At 52.5% G+C, this 18,226-nt stretch overlaps 4 protein-coding genes across 4 annotated transcripts; 2 read left to right on the top strand and 2 right to left on the bottom strand.

Moving 5' to 3' along the window:
• Positions 1-1,427: 1,427 nt before the first annotated feature.
• GCG54_00010774 (putative leucine aminopeptidase 2) lies at positions 1,428-3,470 on the top strand (the record flags this gene model as incomplete). Its single annotated transcript, XM_045410690.1, has 4 exons — positions 1,428-1,501; positions 1,562-2,404; positions 2,699-3,090; positions 3,151-3,470. 4 exons carry the CDS (start codon positions 1,428-1,430, stop codon positions 3,468-3,470), a joined length of 1,629 nt encoding a protein of 542 aa, XP_045257781.1.
• A 663-nt stretch (positions 3,471-4,133) lies between these two features.
• GCG54_00010772 (Glutarate-semialdehyde dehydrogenase DavD) lies at positions 4,134-5,119 on the bottom strand (the record flags this gene model as incomplete). The annotated part of the gene is made up of 3 exons (XM_045410689.1): positions 4,134-4,610; positions 4,658-4,784; positions 4,932-5,119. 3 exons carry the CDS (start codon positions 5,117-5,119, stop codon positions 4,134-4,136), a joined length of 792 nt encoding a protein of 263 aa, XP_045257780.1.
• Positions 5,120-6,767: 1,648 nt separating this feature from the next.
• GCG54_00010771 (Potassium transport protein 1) lies at positions 6,768-9,222 on the top strand (the record flags this gene model as incomplete). Its single annotated transcript, XM_045410688.1, has 3 exons — positions 6,768-8,208; positions 8,274-8,383; positions 8,440-9,222. 3 exons carry the CDS (start codon positions 6,768-6,770, stop codon positions 9,220-9,222), a joined length of 2,334 nt encoding a protein of 777 aa, XP_045257779.1.
• A 5,495-nt stretch (positions 9,223-14,717) lies between these two features.
• GCG54_00010770 (Protein cwh43) lies at positions 14,718-17,952 on the bottom strand (the record flags this gene model as incomplete). The annotated part of the gene is made up of 5 exons (XM_045410687.1): positions 14,718-16,842; positions 16,897-16,938; positions 17,033-17,159; positions 17,215-17,715; positions 17,862-17,952. The coding sequence occupies 5 exons, from the start codon at positions 17,950-17,952 to the stop codon at positions 14,718-14,720; spliced, it is 2,886 nt and encodes a 961-aa protein (XP_045257778.1).
• Positions 17,953-18,226: the final 274 nt, after the last annotated feature.

Raw genomic sequence — 18,226 nt, 5'->3', positions numbered from 1 at the left:
CCCCCAATGCTTCAAACAGCCGACCCAGGGCCCCGGAAAGGCCTTCTCTTTGTCTGAAGTGACTGTCCGTATGTATACTAAGCAATACACGGTCTTCCACACAGCCAGGCGTTCTCTCAGATAGGTTGCAGTGAGGACACCTAGCCCAGCCTGACAACTTCGCAAGTGTGCTTGCTTCTCGTAAAGGGCGTTGTCATCTCATTAGGCAACGTTGCCTGCAGTCATGATGAACTGGGCAGCATACAAACTTCGGCAACGTATATGTGTGGTCGAGGTGTCCATGATTTTCTTGGGCTGCTGTGTTTCTTTCGCGCATGCCGACGAACAACTCAAGTAGTACCACCACAATGCGATCTTTCCTTCCTTTTGGTGTAGGCATCTTGGCCGCCACGGTCTCCGCCCAGTTCCAGAACATACCCAAAAGACCGTGCCTACGGCTACAACGTTGAACGGAACATACTATAGAAGTAAGTGGGGAATTACATTGGAAGTTTACTCGAGCTTTGTTACATTTTGGATAAGGCGTGGCTGCCATGAGACACAACTGACAGACGTGAATAGTTCATCATTCGATCTGGCATTAGGACTTCTTTGAGGTTTATTCGACGTGAATGCTACCGAATTGAGCCGCTCTGGGACGGATAATTTCCGCAGTGAAGCCATGCCATATTGGATTGATCTCTTCGGCACGAACGAGTATCCGAAGCAAATTGGTTACCAACTCGTATATACGGAAAGATGAAACCTCAGAATTGAACCATTGCATTGTTCCTCTTACTCCATTATTTTATGGAGTTCGGATTCTAAATGTAGCTCTGGCATTCTTTTCCTCGTGAGAACCCTTTGAAATGACCTTCCAAACCCCGTACCTTCTTGACTCAAAACATGAAAAGAAATCACCATCAGTTGGCAAGTTGCCAACATGCCGCGAGCAATTATTGTGGCGATAACTCATGACTTAGATCGAAGCACAAAAAGAAAGCGATTGACCTATCACAGACGTGCCCACCGTTGAGTCGTATTGCCAAGATCGCCAAGTCTTGGCACATGAGAACGTTCCTGGATCAGGCAGGTCGCGATACGACGCTGATGAAGCCAGCCTCTCTGATCTTTTTAAGCTTCCTTATTGAGCCTCTCGTCCCGGGATAGCGGCGCTGCCCAGATGCTCGTGGCAATGAACTGAGTCAATCGATCCTGTCAACCTTGAACCTGGGACTCCAGACTCCCGCCGGGTTTAATTTTGACTTCCCGCGTCATTGGTTCGTGGATCCAGTTTACCGTTGAAAGCCGCACCACCGCGAAAGTGCCAGCATCATCAGCTTCCTTATCTATTGCCTTGGCGCGATCACGCGAGATGGTGCTGCATGCATGTGCGACCCAGTTGAGGGGCAACGCTCCTCGCACCACATGCTTTGCGCAATTCGAAAATGGGCGCTTCTTCGTTTTCCTGTGCCGTCATTGAAGATGTCGGATTGGCCAGAATTCTCTGTCAACCGCAAAGGTGAGGTGCGTGCCTAAAGCACCCTGGTAGAAGGCAAGTCGACGACAAATACAAAACCAGAGCCGTCCCGCCCCTCTTGCCCTCCGCCAGGTTTTCCTCACCGACCATTCACCAACCGCCCAACATGAGAACGGCCGCCCTCACTCTCGCACTGCCGGCCCTGGCCAGCGCTGCCAAGTGCAAGCCCTACGTCGACTCCGAGTCCCTCCAGGAGCTGATCACCATCGAGGACCTCCTTGCCGGCTCCCAGAAGCTCCAGGACATCGCCGATGCCCACGAGGGCAACCGCGCCTTTGGTGGTGGTGGCCATAATGCCACCGTCGACTGGCTCGTCGAGGAGCTCGAGAAGCTCGACTACTTCGACGTCTACAAGCAGCCCTTCACTGAGGCTTTCGCGGGGTCCAAGGCAACTCTGACCGTGGCAGGCGCCGCCGTCGATGCGCGACCTATGACCTTCACGCCTGCTGGAGACGTCACCGGCGCCTCTCTAGTCAACGTCCCGAACCTTGGCTGCGAGGAGGCCGACTACCCCGCCGAGGTCTCTGGGGCCGTCGCCCTTATCTCGAGAGGAACCTGCAACTTTGCCGTCAAGGCCACCCTGGCCAAGACCGCTGGTGCTGTTGCTGCCATCGTCTACAACAACGCCGAGGGCGCTCTGTCGGGAACTTTGGGCGAGCAGTCGGATGCCTATGCTCCGGCTGTCGGCATCACCCAGGCCGAGGGCCTCGCTTTCGTTGAGAAGCTCACGGCTGGCGAAGAGATCACCCTTGACCTCAACGTCATTTCCATTATTGAGGACCGTGTCAACTACAACGTCATTGCTGAGACGCGTGGCGGAGATCACGACAACGTCCTCATGATCGGCGGCCACTCCGACTCTGTTTTCGCCGGACCTGGTATCAAGTAAGTTGTCGCTCCCTGTGTTGTCTCCATCACCCTTGATTGTTCGTGGTCGTCCTCGTCGTCTTGGTCGTCGTCTTGGTCGTCGTCTTGGTCGTCGTCTTGGTCGTCGTCTTGGTCGTCGTCTTGGTCGTCGTCTTGGTCGTCGTCGTCGTCGTTCATGGTCGTACCTACATCTCCCATCAATGTTGTCAGCATTCCTGTCGATCACATTTATTGCTTGCCATCTTCACTGTCCACTACTGCCCTCTTCCCGAAACCCGATTCACGATTCATTGCTAACCATTCTTTCTCCAGTGACGACGGCTCCGGTACCGTTGGTGTCCTCACCGTTGCCAAGGCCCTGACCAACTTCGAAGTCAAGAACGCTGTCCGCCTCGGCTTCTGGGGCGCCGAAGAGTACGGCAAGCTCGGCTCCTACTTCTACGTCAAGCAGCTCAACGGCTCCGAGGAGGAGGTTTCCAAGATCCGCGCCTACCTCAACTTCGACATGATTGCCTCCCCGAACCCCAAGCTCGCCATCTACGACGGAGACGGAAGCGCCTTCAACTTCTCCGGCCCTGCTGGTTCTGATGTCATTGAGAAGGACTACGAAGAGTTCTTTGAGAGCAAGGGCCTGGGACACGTGCCCACTGAGTTCAACGGTCGCTCGGATTATGCCGCGTTTATCGAGAATGGCATCCCCAGTGGTGAGTTTACCCAAACTAAAAGTCCGAGGTTGGTGGATCTATACTAATGATGCATCGTAGGTGGTCTGTTCACTGGCGCTGAGGGACTTAAGACTGAGGAGGAGGCCAAGCTCTTCGGTGGCGAAGTTGGTGTCGCCTACGATGTCAACTACCACCTGATTGGCGATGACATCACGAACCTAGACAACGATGCCTACTTGGTCAACACTCAGGCCATTGCACACAGCGTTGCCAAGTACGCGATGAGCTGGGAGACCATTCCCCCCGTCAGCCAAAAGAAGCGCAGATACGCCGCCGACGTTGCTCGCCACCTCAAGCGCGCTGCGGAGCTGACCGGTCACTCTCACGACGGGCCTTGCGGTGGTGGCTCACACTTCTAAGCAAGTGGAAGGACGAGTAATATGAGTAGCTGAGCATTATGACTAGGGCAGCATAATTCAAGAAGAATCCATAATGAGTTCATGAGAGACTTTCCATCCTAAGACTTCGTGCCATCAATTCGCCAGAGTACTACTCGCAGCATGGATTTGTAATCGCTTGTTCTTGTTGGCTCCTCTGATCTTCTAATGATTTCAGGCGGGAAGGACACATGGTTAGATTTATAGTATACTCGCGGCCCCCTGCGTGAGAAGATAATTTTACTCTGTTCTCCTCAACCTTGGAGGATCCATGCTACTTAAGAGATACCGACTAAAATGGACTTCACTGCCATATATTCGGTGATTCCAATCGTACCACCTTCTCGCCCATAGCTGCTTTCTTTGAGACCCCCAAAGGCACTTTCGCAGGCACTCAGGCTGCCAACGTTGATGCCGACCATGCCAGTATCCAGCGATTCTGCGACACGCCAAGTGCGAGCAATACCATCAGTTATAGCAAAGCTTCCGAGACCAACATTCGAGCTTTTTGCCATTGTAATTGCTTTTCTTTCGTCTTCAAATTGACATAGCCCTAGGACGGGGGCGAACACTTCCTCACGAGTCGTGATCGTTTCCTGCTTCATGTTGGTTATCAGCGTAGGCTGTGTAGAATTCCCCCCCAGCTCAAGGTAGCGAAGAACCTCTTAGAATGACATCGCCGCCGAGACGTTTTGCATCTGTCACATAGTTGACACTTGACAATACCTTATGTTCAGAAGTAACATGACCCAGACCTTTTATGTGTGACAAGACCTTCTGTAGCCCGGCTTGATGCGTCAATGGCCCAACGTTGACACCTGCTTGAATCCCAGGGCCAACCTTGATGCATTGCATCCTTTCTTTCACCTTCAAAGAGAACTTGTCATAGATGCCCTTCTGAACAAATACCCGGTTGGCCGTCACACAGGTTTGCCCGGAATTGCGAAATTTCGCGAGCATCAGAATCTCAACCGCCCGATCAAGGTCTGCGTCATCGGATACGATGAACGGGCTATTACTGTCAAGTTCGAGAGAGAGCTTTGTTCGTTTGAGCGTTTGACGGCACTGCTGAGCAAGTAGCTTCCAGACGCGGGTGCTCCCGTTGAAGCTGATCTTCTGGACCTGTTGGCTTTTGCAGAATGCCTCCCTGGTGCAAGCAGGGCAGCGACGTCTAGGGGCAGCTGGATAGTCAAGATGCGTGGTCCGGTGTTGGCTGCGGGGACGACTTGGCCGTATGTCCTCTCCGCCTCGCCGGCAAACCACTCGAGGAATGAGGCCCCATATGTCATCTCCGCTCTAGCCTGGGCGAGAGTCTTGCCGTTTTCCAGCGTTAAGATCAAGGCTTAGTCATCGATGTGGTCAAGGCATAGCTGATTCCCCCGTCGCAATGACCGTGCTCTCTCTCGCGCTGAAATCTGGGTGAAAGATGCGAAACATTCGTACGCTGCTTGAATGGCTTTACGGGTATCTTCAGCCCCCATCTCGGGCAGGGTTGCCAGAGTCTCCAACGTTGTCGAGGTGATGACGTCGAATGTCTTCCCATCGATCCCCGAGATCTGTTGTCCACTCACAAAGCCGTTGTTCTGCAGAAGATCCCTGCGGGACAGGTCAGACACGCTTTTGAACTCCATATTGGCGTGTCCTCTTAGAGTTACACTGTCAAACCGCAAGTGTTCTTGCGGAAGCAATGAGACCGCCTCGGTGGGGACACGCTAACCAGCGAATCGAGCGCGAAAGTTCAAGTGGGAGCTGTAAACCACATGATTACTCTAGACGTTCAAGAATGTGAAGAGTTCATCATGAGATAAGGGACTATCTCGAGCGATGATGGGTTTTCCCGAAGGTCGTATGACATCTCAAGGAAGTTTTGAACGATGTGGACCGTTGAGATTCATTACTAAGATATTTTCATTACCAAAGGCCTCTCCGCGTCATGTTAACAAGCCCAATATCCGAGGGGTAGAAAAGAGTGAAGAGGCAGCGGGAGGCCGGCTCGTCGGAAAACGTCATCGCAAGAGAAGGAAAACGCAAATTTCCGCGTAGTGCTGAGCGGACCGCATCATGAGATACGTTCTAATTATTCGACAGACATTCGTCACATGAATATTTAATGCTAGTGAAGGAGCTAGATGAATACGTTGGCCATTGAAGGACTAGGTACAGTGTGATGCTACTCGCCGACCGCTCACAGCATCTACTACCAATACCTCAGCAGTACGGGACTAAATAGCAGACGTAGGTCATACTGACTTGCATCGCATGTTGGGTCAGTATCGCCCACGGTGACAGAGGCCTCGAGACAAATTCAAGGACAAAGCTCTAAATAAACCATAACTACCTTATCAACGTTGCTACAATGCACAATGCTATTTGTAAGAAAGGTTGGATTTGGTCATCTTTGAGTCGATGAGAGTACACCTTATGTGCCAATTTTCTTTTTCCCCCCTCGACTACGCGGCTAATGATTCGCTGTAAAAGAGCCTTTAATCACAGGGCTCTACACTAGAATATCGGGTTTTCAACTACAAATTTGCAGTGTCGTTGACGCCTGGGAGCTTGCTTGGATATCCGCGATAGAATTAGGTGACGATTTGCTCTCCGTCAAGGTCAAGGTTGGCAGGCAATAAAAGTCGAGCTCCTACGCCACCATGTCGTTCCGGTGCGACCGGATCACCCGCCGCCCGAAGATCCCGCGATCCGGGCGACCGGGGGGGCCAGGTCTAGAACAAACACGTCACGATTCAGACCCCTGGTGCGCGTACGACTTACCAGTAACGACCTCTTTTGCTACACTTTTGCTTCCCTTTGCTACGGATACTTGGCACGACCTCAGTAGCGAGACTTGGCAACATGAGCACCTAATGAAGGATCAGCGCTCTGTGAAACAGCTGGCTTACCTGAGGTCCAATGATGCCCTGGCCCCTGTCGACGGGTAATGAGCTGTCATTAGAGCCGGTGGGCCCGGGACCAGCCGCCCCTGCAGACTGCCAACTGAAAGGAATCAGAGGACTCCAAACGGGCAGGCATTGGTGCGCCCTCCAGCCCTGCAGTCGATCAGGGGGAGCGCCACGCTTCCTTATCAGTTGCCCACGGCACAACAAGCTTTCCTCTTCCTGCATGGCTAATCCTTTCTTTCTCCCATCCGAAGTGCCGGCGCATTACGGCAGGCAGTCAAGACTGACCTCTAACGACCGAATTACTCGAGAAGCTGTCCGCGCTTTTGTTTGCTCGCGTGACTTGCGCACAACATCACTACCGCTGTGGTGAGCATCGGCAGCGATGGCATGGCAGCCATGGGAGAAGTTCAAGGCCGACCACCCCGCCACGGCGGACCGCATGATTGAATCATGGGCCGCCGTCCGGCCGTATCTGCCTCCGGTCAACTTCATCACAGTTCACTACGCCTACTTCATACTAGTCGGACTCATCTTTGCCGGCATCTTTCACGGAATCTCGAACCCGGCCAACAGCGTTAGCTTCATCGATAGCCTTTTCCTCGTCATCTCCGCCTTTACGACATCCGGACTCAACACGGTCGATATCAGCAAACTCAGTACCGCCCAGCAGGCTATCATCGCCTTGATGATGATTCTTGGCAGCCCCGTCTTCGTCTCCATCTTCACCATCTGGCTCCGCGCCCGCGTCTTTGAGAAGCGTTTCGAGGATATTGTCGAGGCCGAACGAAACAGGAGGATCAAGAAGACCGGCACCATAGTGGGCATGGCTGGAGCCATGATTGGTCTTCCTGTCATGTCATCCTTCAAGGGGACCAAGCGGAAGCAAAAGAAGGGCAGACACGAGCGGCAGGCCGAGGCAGACGCCTTCCAGCTCACGGGGTACAAATCCCGTGAGAAGGGCCACGACCGGAGCCAAAGCCAGCCCACCAATCAAGACTCTGCACCACACGGCATGCTGGAGCCCATCGAGGAGGGCCAGAGGCTCAACCTCTCCACCAGCTCTACCGAACCGCTCTCACCCAAGTCGAATGCCACCCCCAGGCGGAGGCCTTTCAGCCGCGACTCAGGCCGAGTGTCGATTTCAGAAGGCTTCGATTTCAAGACGTTCATCCACGAGAACAAGACGTCAATCGGCAGAAACGGCCAGTTCTTCGACCTCACGGAGGAACAGCGCGAGTACTTGGGTGGCGTCGAATACCGGGCCCTTAAGATTCTCTTTACCATTGTCTGTGTCTACTTCGTCCTCTGGCAGCTGCTTGGGGCCATCACGCTAGGTGCCTGGTCATACACGCACAGCCAGAGTATCACAGCCGTCAACTCTCAAAACTCCTGGTGGGCTGGCATTTTTCTCGCCATCTCTTCGTTCAACAACGCTGGAATGACGCTCCTCGACGCAGGCATAGCAGCCTTTGACAACGATGCCTTCGTCTTGACCATTGTTACCATCCTTTCTCTGGCTGGAAATGCTGCGTTCCCTGCGTTCCTCAGAGCAACCGTCTATTTCTGCAGGTTCGTTTTGAAGATGTGTGTTGATGAAGACGAGCACGTTGTCTGGAAGGAAGCTTTCGACTTCATCCTCAAGTACCCTCGTCGTCTGTACATGATGATGTTTCCTGCCAAGGCTAATTTCGTTTTTGTCACCATGTTCTCCACCATCGCGGTCATGGACTGGGTCTTGTTGTTGGTTCTCAGCATCGGCAACTCTCCTATCGAGGCATACCCGGTTGGGAAGCGAGTTGGACTGGCCCTCTTTCAGGCACTGGGTAAGTCGCTAAAGGCTCTGTTCTGGTCTAGATACTAACCCTGTTTTAAGCTATTCCCTCCTCAGGTTTTGGGGTTGTTGGGGTGTCGAGCCTCTACTTCGACGTTCTGGTCCTATGGGTCATAGTAATGTACATTTCCGCATATCCGGAGATTATCGTCATGCGAAACTCAAATGTAAGTGTGGTTCCGAGTCTAGCTGAGGCATGTGCTTTTCACTAATATGGTTCAAGGTGTACGAAGAACGGTCGCTAGGAATCTACACCACGGAGCCTGAAAAACCTGAGGATCCAGACGCAACTGCGAACGAGTCAACAGATGAGCTCCTGCCAACCTTTGCTGAACCGGCGTTTGGCCATGCTCTTGGCCCAGAGCAAACAGCAGTTTCCGCATCGGGCGTGTCATTGTCACAAGCAAAGTCTCACTTTTCCACCAAGCCTGTCAAGAGGATAGCCGCCATTGGCCGCCGTGGCACATCATTCGTGGGCAAGCAAATCCAGAGCAGGATGAACAACTTCCAGGGCGTGGGTGTGACGGCGAAGCCGCGGCTCAAGCGTTCTGCTGCCATAAATTTCGACAACCCGAACACGGCCTCCGCCTCCACACCCGAGGGCCACGTGAGCCTCGTATCGCAGCACCTCCGAGGGCAGCTGTCGCACGACATCTGGGCCATCGCCTTCTCGCTGTTCCTCGTCACACTGATCGAGACGTCTCATTCGATCGCGGACCCGCGCTCCTACAGCGTCTTCAACTTCTTGTTCGAAATCGTGTCTGGGTACACCAACATCGGACTGTCCATCGGCCTGCCGGGCCACTCGTTCAGCTTCGCCGGTGGCTGGTACACGGGTTCAAAGCTGGTCATGATCTTAATGATGATCCGTGGCAGGCACAGGGGCCTCCCGGTCGCGCTAGACCATTCCGTCAAGCTGCCTGGGTGGGATAATGTCAAGAAGCAGAATGAGGACGCTGAGATCAGACGGAGTATAAGTAGGAGTCGAACTGGGTTGACGATATAGACTTTTTAGATAGATTTTACCTGTGGACGGGCGGTAGACAAAATAGATCTCATTTCACGCTCAAGACTACAAGGGTCATGCTGCTCAGTTCCTCCCCGCACTATTAGCCAGGTATCTCGTGACTACACGGTCGAAGATGTGGATGTGGTGTACATACGCCATATATTCTTCCTAGGCCGGGCTGGCCTGCCTTCCAAATTGCGGCAAGGTTCCTCGTAAAGACCATGAGGGCTCGAAGAAGCAGGTTTCTTTTTATAAGTATCGTATCAAAATCTCCTATTCATGTTCGTCACGTTGATGATGATGAGATGAGATTCATATCAAAAGTGCTTTCTGATGAATACTGCGATTGGCCTCGACGTTAGTGAGGACCAGCCCAAGGACAAGCCACAACAAGCCTTTGCTTAATGCCAAGATCAAGACCTGAGTACGGGAGCTCGTCAAGAACTCAGAAGAGGCGGCACTTAAAGGCTATGTAGACATTGCATAAAGTACCAAAATTTCCCTGCGGCGTCGAGAAGTTGTTCTGATCCACTGTTTATGGGCCAAAACACATGTAAAGATCAATTCATCTGAGTTTTGCTATCCAGGCGGATACTTCTAGCTAACTGGGCGGATAGTAAGTACGACGGTAGGGACGATCGACGACAACGACGACAACGACGACGATAACAATAGGGATAGAGAGAGACATAAGGATAGCAACAATAGTAGTAAAGGTTAATTGAGATGAAATAAACCACTAAACCTAATATACTTTAGATAGGTAAGGTAGTTAACAATAGTTGTCCGCCCACATAGCACGACTTATTGATTTACCTTCTGCGCTAGAGAATTACGAATTACTGCTGCGACATCTTTGCTATACACCACCTTTCTCAAAGGCTGCGTTTGATATGATTCTACCTCCGTCGTGATTGCATCTGGCGCCCACAGAAAATGAACGTTCGACACATAAATTGGGGGGTAAAACTCCATGCATAAACATTCGGAGGAAGGACTCAAGAGCAGACCCTCAACTCTGTTTCAATAATCGCGAGAAGTCTGAGATCCAGTGGAAACACATGGCCTTAATTCTTGTATCCCGGATGGCTGATATGAACTTGATACGATCGTGTTTCCGTATCAAAATGGTGCAGATCTGTTGGTCTTCACTGGCGTCTACGTATTCAGCCTTGATTATGAATGCGACGTCCACAGCAGGCCAGCTTCAACACTGAAACCAACGACTCAGGGCGGGTTCGCCCAATAAAGTGCACAGACGCAATCACATCAAGACCCTGGGAGGAAGTAGTTACGAGAATGCACATCACAACATCGACTTTGGATTGTTGGCCTTGGTCCATGAGAGTACTTTTCGTGATATATATACTTTATAGGCATTTCCGAATCTGCAAAACTTCTGCGGTTGATGGTTTTGGGATCTAATCGAGTCTCGTATGATGTCTACAAGAGCACCCAACACACTTATATTAGTTGCACGGCAAGTGTGAAAATCTCATCTTCATCAAGAAATCTTGGGTGGGATCGCCCCTCTGAAATGGTGGTTTTTAACCCTCTCGTTCCTCCTTAATAGCCAAATCAGTCCACCGATTCCAAACCCAAATGATGATTAGTCCCGTTCCGTGCGTATTCACTATTCTCTCAGGATACATTGCAAGCAGTGAAGGAAGCAATTCAGAGATAATTACTGGGTTGACTCAGTTGATGTGAAAATCAATGTAATAGCTGGTAAATGGGAGACTGGACTGCAGCTATGTTGCGGATCGTAGATGTCGAAGGCAAGCTGTCCCGAACGCTTCTTCCTACAACAAGCTCGTCCCCCTATTGGCTAAAGTCAGCCCTCTAGGGGTTTAAACTATTTAAAAGGTGCCGCTGAGTGGAAATCTCTCGACCCTCGCAAACCCAAATGGGCGCCATCTCAGAGAATGAAGGATTTCACCTTCAACCTGACAATAGGGCGCTAATGTTCAATTGCGGGTATGAATTGAGGAGAGCCAAACCAGTCTACATCCCAGCCGTCATCTGGCTATAATGTGTCTTGCAACGATTCGAACAGAATATGTGTCAGTGGAAGGACGACGGATAAAGTGCGAGCGCCGGCAAAATCTCTCAAACTCGTAGATTAAAGCGAAGGAGAAAGGTGAGAACTAAGAGTAGATATTGTATCATATGTATCTCAGTTGTTCATCGTCACATTCCCCGTGCCGGTTTGTATCAGGCCTTTCCGGTTACAACGTTCGCTAGCTTTACATAGGTTTCCGAGCCGGCTGTCTTTAGCCTTTGTTGACTTTCCCGATCCACTATTTCAACCATTAAAGTTTTGACAACAAATGCAAAACGTAGTGAACACCACGCAATCGTACCGACGCTGGGATTTAGAGCCCCCTCCGATCTCCCTCCCCATCGACAGCCGCCACCATTGTCACGATACCCAGAAAGCTTTTCATCCACGTTCACTTCTCAATTTGTCGCGTATTCGAGTTCAATAGGTTGGCGCGGATGCCCGGCGTCGAGACAGATACAAAGTTCCGGAATTCTCACTACATAAGTGGAGCGTGCACCCGATACCGGCTACCAAGGTTGCAGAAGCTGTCCTTCATCACAGTTTAGGCGGCTGAGCAAGACGAAGATTTCGCGTTCGTTATTCTATCTATCACGAATGAAAGACTCATTGAATATGTTAACTATGTGAAAGCTTGCTAACAGGGTTAGCAGCCTGGCCAAGTGGTGAGTTCAGAGGCTTGACATGATACAAGCGCATGATGCGAACGAAGCCGTCTGGTGATCGCCCATGCCTCATTTCAGGGCCCTTTTTCAACCTACACCTATGTAAAGGCACGGTCACAAGCTATTCCTGGTCTCTTCTCCAAGAAGAATCGAATTCCTTGTGTGGGCCAATCCCGCAATTTCTTCTTCTACAGCACTGAACACCAAACCGATGCAAAACGCTCTTCAAGCATCTGCCCAGCAATGTTGAGAATCTGAACAGAGTCTACGGGCAAACTGACCGTCAGATAACATCACACGGTTATTCAACGCGAATACATCCATGATACTGAATGATGGAGAACAGCAATAATGCCTTGCGTCATCTTCATCAGGTTTCTGTCCTGATGATGGCTATGCGGGATATGCTCCAAACAGTTGGCACTGCGGCTATGTCAATTCACCCGGGCACTTCAAGACTACCAGCATGTAATTGTCTGTTGGTTTTCCATGTCAAGAACCGTCTCCCGCAGCCCTTCTTAAACACCCTCTTCACAGGATCGTCAAATGTCCAAGCACAGGTGCAGGCCATGAGTATAAAGTGACATCGTGTCGTAAATCCAAGCTGGAGCCAGGACACAACACAATGACTCGATCCGGGATTCTTAGCACCTTGTTGGTCTAATAGGTCTGAGATTATGCCAATCTTCTCTCCGTCAATTTCAACGAGAACTCAGCTACCTCTGAACGGCGGGGCAATACTTACACTATTTCTGGGTGCCTCTATCTCCGTCGTATTCGCGGTTCTTTGTCTGAGGGGTCTGAGACAAGATGCGATATTCATCCATCATGCCAGACGGTGAGGTGAAGTTGCTCAAGAACAAACCAACTGTGAAAGACTTCATATCTCGATAGGCAAGGACCCATTTGGCGGTCTCTTCTCGGGAAAGAATTGTCCAGCGCACCTCGTCAAGCTACTTATACCTCCAGACGAATGACGTACAATAACATCCCGGTCGCAATTCGACTCTTGCCACACCGACGGTGACTCTTCTTTCATCAGGTGCCCATGTTGCCTGCCCCGTATAAAAGGTCAATCCAGACACTTAAAATGTCTTCTACAACAGTCGAGTCTCGTGCCATCTTTATCAATAGGACATTGATGAAAGTCCGTGTTCTCCAGATGTCCAGTATCCCTCGACCAGATCCGTAAAGTCCACGCTCACTCCGAAGCTCTACTTCAACTTCAACACTGCCTGCTATCGTTCGCTCCGTATTACACAACGTATACGCCGCGGAATTGGAAGGAAGACACCAAGATCAGCTACCGATGCCCCGGAATTTGCCCCACAACATGCTTCTTGGGATGTATGGTGACGCGTAGGTAGAGTACTACGATCTATCGCTTCCAGTGAGACATTGTCATGAAAAAGGACATGAATGTTGCTCGATCGCATCTCTATTCTGTCCCACCAGACTTTTATACACGAATCTTGCTGTCGATGGCATCTTGACTCAGGATTCCTTCAGAAAAGCATGTCTGTCAGTCACAACCGTACCGCCCTTCCACGTCGCCCGATGTGAACTCACGCTGCTCCACCAGGTACTCAGCACAGCCAACGCCGTAGTCGAGATGAAGCATCACGCTGGCGCATAGGATGCAGAACCGAGCCATCAGAGGCTACATAAACCCTCACAGACCGCCTCTACTGCGTCTTCTGCACAGCCCAATGGACTGATTCTCTTGTCGTTCGGATGTGCAGCCATCCATGATTGTCATGCTGTCTGTGTTTTGAGCCCCCAACCCAAGATATCGCCAAGACAAATCACAAACACCTGCCTCCCTACAACCCCATTTTCCTCTGGTACACTCTCCTTATTCTCAACTGCATACTCGTCAACCAGAGACCAGCGGCGATGAATGAAGCGCCAAGTATGCTGTGCCTCGTCCGGAGACAACTCCCTCGTGAGTGGGCCCATACCATAAGATATCTGCCCGAAGACCGAGTTAATTCTCAGACACATGAAGACGAGCTATTGCCCTTGCAACCTACTTCATGACCTGCATACCAGTCTTTATATACCAATCAACATCTTTCCAATCCCCACGTCCCACGTCTCTTCACAAAGATCGATTCTCAGCACATACATAAACTTAGCCGAAGGCGCAGAGACCACTTCCGGGAGCAAGCAACGAATGATGCTTGACCGGGGCAGCTTCATAGTAATACCGGACGCCTGCTAAGTGCTTAAACGTCAACGGGATGGACGAGGCGGAACCGACGGTATCACGTATCATTAACGCCAACTCCCTTCTCGTCTTTCATTACAATCCCTGTATTCTGCGTCGAATATGGGCGGAACAGGGATGAGGAACGCTGAACAGTTGGCAGGTTTCGGTGAAGTGCGTCACAAAACGATCTCTCATCAATCAGGCTGTCTCGAAACTCGTCTGTATTTCAAAGACAGAGCGTCTTCGCGGAAGCTGACCGCTGTAGGTCTTATTGCCGTTGATTATTGGTGAACGCTATGCGTGGGGTAGCTGTTATATACCACGGTCATTCTGTCGTGCACATATGTCGACACGTAGACCGACTCCAAGCAGGACCTAATCCATTACCGATACCCACTCACAGCTGAGACAAAAATGTAGACGTAACTCAATTAACATAAACTCATATTAGGATATACAACCACCACATGATCCAACCCCGACAAAGGAAAGCCCAACCCGGCCATTACCACCCTCTTCTCATCTCATAAGATCAATATCTCGGAACCTCTTTTTAGTTGTCATAGTACCTCGGCTCGTTAAAGACGTGGTACCTGTGATCCCTGACACCCTGGCCCTTGAACATGTCGGGGAACTTCCATCCCTGGGGCACGCTGTGCTCGCTGACGCGTCTATTCCTCGTCTCGTCACTCTGCGCCTCAATCTGCGCAACCTCGTCCTTAGACTTGGGGATGACGAACTTGGCGACCTGCAGCTCCGTGTCGGTAATGGTGCTGCGGCTGACGCGGGCGTAGCCGGTGCGCTTGAGGCCCTTGTAAAGGATGTACTCGCACCATCTGTCCCAGTCGGTGGGATCGACGTCGTGCATGCCGGAGAGCGGGCTGACGTAGGTGTTGTAGTTGCCCTGGAGGGGCTTGGTGACGAGGTACGAGAGTAGGATGGACGGGTTTGTTGACTCGCCCATGAGCTTAGAGAGGTACTCGGTTTGGAGACGGCGGTCCTCGGGGTCTTCTTCTTGTCCGGAGTGGAACACGAAGACGTCGACCTCCTGGCCGTAGACGTCAAGGGTGGCAGAGATGGCGGGAGCGAGCTCGCCGACGGGGCTGGGCAGAAGGTGGTGGGTGGACTTGAGAATGGGGAATTTGGAGAGGAGGGCGGATCCCCAGGTGTGCTTGTTGGGACCCGGGCCGTAGTCGACGTACATGCCGAGGTCTTCGGCGAGGAATTGGGTGGTATCACGGTTGCCCATGATGATACGCTGAAGGTCAGACTCAAGAAGACCGACAACGTCAATCTCGAGTTCCTTGATAAGGTCGCGCATGCGGTACTCAGAGGACCACATGTCGTTGTCGAGCGAAAAGTGGATGGTCCAGATGCCGGCCGTGAGGATGCGGTCCTCGGGGTGGTACGGCTTGTAGTCGTTTGTTGGGAATCGCATGAATGCCGCCGCCAGGAAGACAATGTTGACGAAGAAAGCGGCGATGGTGTTGTACTTCTTGTGTTGGGAGGGGGAGGAGCGGCTCTTGGCGGGGCGGCGGGCCTGCGAGGAGGTGAGGTCAAAGACACCAGCACCGATGAGGATGAAGGTGGTCATCATGACCCAGTCAGTGTGCTCACGGACGAGAGGGCCACCGGGGACGAAGGCATAAGCGACGACCCAGACGTGGAAGAGGACCATGAAGTTGTAGATGAAGAAACCCAGGCCAAAGGTGAGACCGGGGCTTCTTTTGGCAGCATTGGAGAGGAACGGTACGCTGAGACCCATGAGGTAGAACGCAGTGGTGAGAGCACCGTAGTATCCGAACCAATGGTGGTATGAGGTGAGGATGGCCGCACCCACGCAGCCAACACCGTACGCGGTCCATGAGCTCATGAAGCCGGGTCGGTAAAGACCGACCAGGAGACCAGCGGTCATGGCTATGATGGTCATCCAGCCGTAGGTGTTGGCTGTGGGGCCGCGGATCGGGTAACCATCCCAGACCCAGAGAATCATGGTGCTGGTGTCAGATAGAAGCGAGTGGATACCGAAGAACAGGCCACCAACACCAAAAGCAGCGAGCAGGGAAGAACCGCCCTTGGAGTCTTCAGGGTAGTCGCCGCGGGTCAGGGGTGCCTTTCGGGTAAACCTCAAACACGCAAGCACAGCAATCGCAAAGCCAGTAGCATTCCAGCCACCGTTGGCAGCGTGCATGACAGGCCAGAGGGGATTGTTCGTCCACCACATAAACTTGGCTGTGGACGAGGCGATCAGGCCAATTGTCCACGCCAGAATCTTGGACTCGAGGCGCGCTTGGTGCGCTCTCTCCGAGTGCCAAGTCGCAACCCAGCCGAGGCACGAGGTAGCCACAGCGAAACCAACGGTGAACAGGCGCTTCGCAGGGTCCAAAACCAGGTAGGCCAGCAGACCAACCAAGGAAATCAGGTGGACGAAGCGCTGGTTGTTGATCACCAGCGAGCGAACCGAGCGAATTCCCAAAATGCCGGGCAGGATCGTGGACATGACGAAGGCCTCGTAGCCGGAGATACCCATGTGCCACAGCGGGAAGTACCACACCAAAACACCAAGACTCGTCAACATGGACCAGAAGATGAATCCGTGGTAGACATCGGCGGCGGTATCGAGGGCCTCTGTCCAGGTGAAGCGCGCAGTCAGCACGCCGGCGCTGGCCTTTTCTTTCCTGTGCGCACGTGAGCAATTGTCGACACGCGAGCGCAGGGATGGGGGGACCTACTCCTTCTCGAGAACGGCAGAGGGGACGGACGACCGGTTTTCACTATTACAAGCCTTAGAAAGGGAGCCTCGAAGCGGATTTATTTGGTCTGCTGTACTGGTATGTACAAGACTATTTCGGGAGCCATTGGACGTACCCCTTGCTGGAACCCTTGACATCCCTGATCACCACCTCGAAGGTGTCGAAGTCGAGGGCCGTCACGGCGTCGAAGGCAACGTCGAAGAGGATGAGCGCCCATTCGAAGAAGGCATAGATCGTGTAGGCTGGAAGTCTGTTAGCAATTGGGCCTCGGCGGACGAGGAATCCAGGGATGCCCACCTCCCGCGACGCGGTGCACCTTGTGCTGGATGAAGAAGTAAATCAGCGGCACGAGGGTGCCGAAGAAGGAGTAGGCGATCGCCTTGCGGTACTTGATCGCCTTGGGGTTCGGCGGGCTCAGCGTGACGCAGCCAATGGTCCAGGGCAGCGAGGCGACGATGTAGGAGATCATGAAAATGTCATGCCAGTCGTGGTCGTCCGTTGAAGTGACGTAGGTGAAGCCGCCGCACATAAAGGTGCGCAGGATGCCCATGGCAAAGGTGAACTTGGGCAGCGTCTGGCCCGGACGGCGGGTGAGGAGGTACCACAGGCCGACGAGGGCGAAGCGCGGGCCGGAGGTGATTGCGATGAAGAGCATGAAGAAGGACCGCTCGGGGTACCGGTCGCCAATGGTCGCGGAGACGGAGGGAAACCACTCGTCCGGGTAGCCGTACCACTCATTCTGGACAATCTTGTGGAAGTGCAGGGAGACGCCGACGATGAATGCGCTAATGAAGGCAGCTGTTTGAGCGGGGAGAGGTCAGTCCAGCTGTTTCCGTGGTGCTGCGCCTGATGCCGTCCCAAGGGCGCGGGCAGGCAACGAGAATTGTGCGCGCAACAGCATCGCGACGAGGTTCCATCGCAAACCGGAAAATGGTCCGACTTACTGTAAGCTATGGCAGTGTGCGACCAGCTCACCCACTGGCCATTGAAGGTCAGCACGACGCCGCCGTCCTTGTCCTTGTACTTGGACGACATGGCGGAAGGGACAGCTCAAGCAAAACAAAGGGAAGAGAGGGTCATCCGGGTGATCCGGTGGTGGTGTTGTGTGTGTGTCGAGGTAAGGTGTGTGTGGGAGGCAAGGTCGGAGAGGTGGGAGAGGAAGGGAAGATGGGAATTTGGAGGGGAATGTGGAAGGGAAGGACCTAAGCAATAATAGTGGAATCGGTGCCTTGTGCCTCGGCGGGCCGATCGCGTGTTTATGTCCGTTTGTCCAGACAGGCGCCTTATGGTTTGCAGCCAGCAGTAAGCA

The sequence above is a fragment of the Colletotrichum gloeosporioides genome (assembly GCF_011800055.1).
Source record: "Colletotrichum gloeosporioides strain Lc1 chromosome Unknown consensus_93, whole genome shotgun sequence".
NCBI classification, from domain to species: domain Eukaryota; kingdom Fungi; phylum Ascomycota; class Sordariomycetes; order Glomerellales; family Glomerellaceae; genus Colletotrichum; species Colletotrichum gloeosporioides.
Note: the sequence above shows the minus strand (reverse complement) of the source record. Positions and strands in the feature narration are given on the sequence as shown.